We start from the raw sequence: 5,096 nt of genomic DNA on the forward strand, positions 1-5,096 counted from the left end.
CTCCGAGAATGAGCCCTGCAGCCAACTCATCTCATCACCAGGTAGCTCAAGTAAAAATCACATTATTGTTGCTAAGAATATTAACAGGAAGTGTTTAAATGTAAATGTTTCATAAAAGGTGATATGGAATGAACTATATTTGCATCTGTTTGACTGTTGTAATTTTGGGTAATTAATAGGGATAAGTAGGAGTTTAGAATTTAAAGTGTTTAATTTAAGCAGAGTCGAACCTAAGCCAATGCATATCAACAAAAAAAATTGGAATATTACAAAGTCAAAATGTGATCTTACTCAAATTCCTTTATATGAAACGCGTGTTCACTGAAAAACTTATAACTTGTTGGAAAAGTGTCTGTGAACTTGTTCCATGAAATAGATCCTATACAAGGTACGTCAATAGAGTTATTTTACTTTTATCAATAGGTAAAACTAGCTCTACAGGATTGAATTTTAAGTCAACTTAGCTTATTATGGTACACCCTGTATATATATTTATCTATGTAGTTAACTATATAATCAATGTTTTTACTACTGAATTAGTTATTAGGGAGTAGTATTTTTGTTTATATTTTTAATAATTTCGATTGCGCATATTCCAGCAGATATAATTTTTTGCATGGCCGTTCTATTTGAATTTAAAAGAAACTTGCCATAGGCTTCATATTTAGTTTAGTAGTCAAATTATTTTATATTTTATTTAAAATTTATTACATTTATTATAAAAATAATTTGTATTACACAGCACCATCGACTGCTAATTATCCTGCAAACTAATATCACTGATATTATTCTTAACCACAATATTTTACACTATTTACAAAAAAAAATCGTTACATAAAATCTTCTTCGTCATCGTCGCCTACATCTAGAAAAATATCAAAAGCTTCCCGGCTACAATTGCCTTCATCGGTGAATTTATATTTGTGAAAAGTTCCATCTAGACAAATTGCTGAAACAAAAAAAAAATGGAAATATTTACATATAATATAAAAATGCCACTTAATTGGGTAAATTCTAAAAAATTTTGCTTTTTCAATTTTATATTTTCATATACTCTGTAGTGTTAGACCTAAAATTCTGAAAATAACTCCCACGTGTTTCTTAGGGCTGTAATATAATCCGTTGTGAGATATGGCTGACTACCGTTCTTAGTTGCCCACCCGGTACATTGTATTTGATTAAACTAAAATATCAAAACTTACCGTATATTGTATTACCAGGACCAAATGCACAGATACATGCAGATTCTGGTGGAACTGTAAAATTAGTCAAAGCCCATTGTGATTCTCCATATTTTCCTAATATACCACTAGCTAAACTGTAAAAATGACACAATTTCAACATCGCTGGCACTAGTTTTAGGAAACTTTAAATAACAGAATGGTACCAAATTCTGCCAAATCAAAAAAGCATACAAAAAAATAAATAACACAAATAGTGTGATAAATGAAAAAACCTCTTTTATTGCACTGTTAGTGCTAGAAAACTGATAAATCTTATCTTATATAATGTTATGTGAATAGTTACTATTGCGGGAGCTTTGTAACTTTGTAAGTTATCATCCTAATCTCAAAATTATAGAAGAAAAGGCGAAGAACTTGTTTTTATCATCTTCACCAAAAAAACATCAAATCATCATGAAAATCAACATAATTGTAGCTTTTTATATCCCAAAAACTCAAATTTTTTTCAAGAAATTTTTTTTTTTCTACCAAATACTTTTTATTCAAAACCCAGAAAGTTTTGTATTCCACTCTACATTTCATTATTTTTAGAAAAATACCAATTTTCAAATAAAATTATAATCAAGCAAAACAAATCGTTAAAATTGCAATTCTTTACAAAATGTAAGTTTTTTTCTGTTTTCTTATCTATTTCTTTAATTATTCATTTCAAATACTGAATTATTTCAACAAAACTTGAAAGAAGACAAAATTCTCTATATTTAAACCCTTACGTATAAAATCCAACAAAACTTTAAAAGGTGTATCGGTTTCCACCCCATCCCTCTGCAGTATAAACAGTAATAAACATTCAGCAGGTGACTTTTTGAATAAATTAGCTAATTTTTGCTACCTCAGAGTTATGGGGGGAAAACGATCATTTCTATGCAAAAAAATGAAAGGTAAGCTAATAGTTCCAAAAAAGTACATAACTTTTATTGGAGCATTTTTCACATACCCAACCTCAAAGTTATAGAAGAAACTTATTTTTTTTCTCAACTCAACACCAAATCATTATGAAAACTGAGATAATTGTCACTTTTTACATCAACTAGTTTTCCTTTTTAATAAAAATTTTTATTAATTTATTTTATTTATCATCCTGTTGAAGATTAATCCAACAAATGACCAGTTGCTCAAGTGGTACATCCTGATCTAAAAATCTGCTAGTAGAGAATGTAACAATAAGCAACAGATTTAGAAAATTCAATCTAATATTTGACAAGAAAATAGCAACCAATATGAAGACACATATTTGAAATGATGTAACTTACCTCATCCTTCTATTCAAAGTAGTTTTCTTGACAGCAAATATATGCACTGTACCTTTATCACTCGAGCAACACAGATACTCAGAGTCTCTACTAAAGTTTATACTGAAACAAATAATATTTTTTTAGAATTTAGAAACAAATTACTTTATAGCCACTTGCACTGTAAGGTTAACAGTGGTTTAAATTTTAACTCTGGCTTAATTCTGTTTTTTAAAACCCTTATTTGTTTATTTACTATGAACTTTAAAAATAAATGTATATAATTCTGGAGCACCTTGTATATAAACTTTTCCAATATTTATATGAGTACATTATAATAAATTAACCTCACCATTGAATTGTAGCAGGGTCAGATCCACGTCTAAGTTCAACCAATAAATGTTTAGATATAGTATCCCATACTCTTATGAGGGTGCCTTGTTGAGAAGCCGTTGCTAATAGAGTCCCTTGTTGATTTAGAGCTAAACAGCCAATTTCGCTTTTATGAGCTTGAATCCATACTGGAGCACTAGATACTCCAATTTCATTACAAGACAAATCCTGAAAGTACATAAAATATTATGAAAACAGGTGTAACAGGATTCTATTTTTACTCACAACTAACTGGACACTTCCTATTTTGTGTCCTGGAAATACTAGTATCTGTTGTTCACCCGATATTAATGGAGTAATTTCACACAAACCTCTCAAGTTTTCTCTTGTTTCTAATGTGAATAATCGTTCTGTTGGAGTAGGAAATGAAAACACGTGTATTTGTGTTAAACAAGCAACTACAATTCTAAAAAAAATACCAATCAAGTAAATTAGGTTTTATTTACAAAAAATATAATTTAATGATTATATTTTCAATTAAAAACGTGGATTTTATTAAGATATTTAAAAAAAGATTATTTTTGCAAATAATGAATATATATTATGGGATCTAAAAATCTACCTCAAAAATTAAAATGGTTTAAAATTACATTATTCATAAGTTTATAACAGTGATGGACTTACCTGTTATTCGTCATCCGTACAGCTTTTATTGCTGAAGGGAAGTAAATATCCAGCACAAATTTTTTCTTAACATCGTCATATATTCTAAGATCATTGTCAAAAAATTTTGGACGCAATCCTCCAGCGACCATAGCTAGAATATTTGTCCGAAACAACATTTCACACTGAGAAATACTTCCCACCGTCTCAATATCTAAAAAAATAGAATAGTAGAATATGAAGATTTTTGAAAAAGAAATAATTACCGAAATGTGCTTTTTCTACCAAAGGTTCTACATTATAAATTCTAACTCCACTTTCCATAGAACACGTGAAGCATTCTAAAAAGATTCAAAAAATACATAAAAATTTAATGAATTTGCTAAATTAACTTGTTACCATGATCTTGATTGAATTTTACACTCAATATCTTTCTGTCATCACTCATGTTTGAAATAAATAACTAAAACGCACTAAACAATAAATATACATAAATATCGATGGGTAATGGGTATTGTATGAAATGTAACCACTAGTAAATGTCAAAAAATTGTTTTGATTTTAACATTTTAGGACAAAGAAAATATTATGGTAAGAAGCAATTAGAGTGAGAGAATCAATGAGAGGATAGCGATAGACAATTCAAATGTCCGCCATAGGCGGGTAGTCAGATTTTTTTTTAAATATTAATTTGTAACAAAAAATATTTGGAAAAATGTGAGAAAAGCCTTCATTTCCCAAAGCAAACATATTTCTCTATTTGTTTAAGTGGAAAAATTGAAAACATATAGATTGTTATCCACATAAACTTTAACCGATTGCAAATATATTAAAGTTAACAAACTTACAAAGTTTTCGGATAAACGTAAAATATATTTTCCAATTTTTTTTTCAATTTCTGATTCTTAAATAAATTTAATTTGAAAATTGGTTGCCGCTTTGTCGTCATTAAATTTTTTTAAATACTTTTTTGAAATAGTCATTCAATATACTAAACGATAAAAGCATCTGCACAAATTTTTTTAATAAAAAAACTACACTATATAATAATTATTTGTATGTTTCTGAATGATCTATCTTTCACGATTGATGTAATATTAACTTTATTCGCGGGTCAAATTCGGAATCAGTTTAGGGACCGATCGTATGCGCACTTTCAAATTGTCGTTGGCGGGTCGATGACTCACACCCCCGCGAACGACAATTTTGGAAGTGTGCATGCGATCGGTCCCTAAACTGATTCGGAATTTGACCAGCGAATAAAGCTAATATATATTTTATAAGACGAAGAAGAATTTTAAGAATGTTGTACAATGTTGTATAAAAACTATTATTATGTTTAAATTAATTAGGCTTTGGTATCTAATTTGCAATTTTCGTTTAGGACTTTGTGATTAATGACAAATGACAAGAGCCACGTTCTATATTTTTGTACGGCGTGTTGATCAACTAAAATTTACAGTTAAAGGAAAAAAATAAAGATTATTACTAAAACTGTAATTTACAAATGTACTAATCCATTTCTTTACATATATCGTTTTGATTATTGGTTGAATAAATAGGATAATTATTTTTCTGAATAGGAATGAAAAGCTGACAACAGCGCCTGTCAGAAATTTGACAT

The 5,096-nt window shown here is 28.7% G+C and overlaps 1 protein-coding gene across 1 annotated transcript; it reads right to left on the bottom strand.

Moving 5' to 3' along the window:
• Positions 1 to 681: 681 nt before the first annotated feature.
• Positions 682 to 4,086, bottom strand: LOC130896888 (WD repeat domain phosphoinositide-interacting protein 4-like). The gene is made up of 8 exons (XM_057805255.1): positions 3,872 to 4,086; positions 3,739 to 3,813; positions 3,494 to 3,686; positions 3,095 to 3,275; positions 2,829 to 3,037; positions 2,498 to 2,599; positions 1,203 to 1,318; positions 682 to 949 (listed from the first exon to the last, which is right to left on the bottom strand). Exons 1-8 carry the CDS (start codon positions 3,918 to 3,920, stop codon positions 831 to 833), a joined length of 1,044 nt encoding a protein of 347 aa, XP_057661238.1. The 5' UTR covers positions 3,921 to 4,086; the 3' UTR covers positions 682 to 830.
• Between the last annotated feature and the right edge of the window lie 1,010 nt (positions 4,087 to 5,096).

The sequence above is a fragment of the Diorhabda carinulata genome, chromosome 7 (assembly GCF_026250575.1).
Source record: "Diorhabda carinulata isolate Delta chromosome 7, icDioCari1.1, whole genome shotgun sequence".
Classification (NCBI taxonomy): Eukaryota; Metazoa; Arthropoda; class Insecta; order Coleoptera; family Chrysomelidae; genus Diorhabda; species Diorhabda carinulata.

What these genes read in the sequence shown, in the direction of transcription:
- LOC130896888 (XM_057805255.1), bottom strand. Translation starts at nt 3,920, where the DNA reads ATGAGTGATGACAGAAAGATATTGAGTGTAAAATTCAATCAAGATCAT. An exon ending in AAAATTCAATCAAGATCATG is followed by an intron (nt 3,814 to 3,871) that starts GTAACAAGTTAA and finishes GAATCTTTTTAG; the next exon opens with AATGCTTCACGTGTTCTATG. An exon ending in TAGGAAGTGTCCAGTTAGTT is followed by an intron (nt 3,038 to 3,094) that starts GTGAGTAAAAAT and finishes ATGTACTTTCAG; the next exon opens with GATTTGTCTTGTAATGAAAT.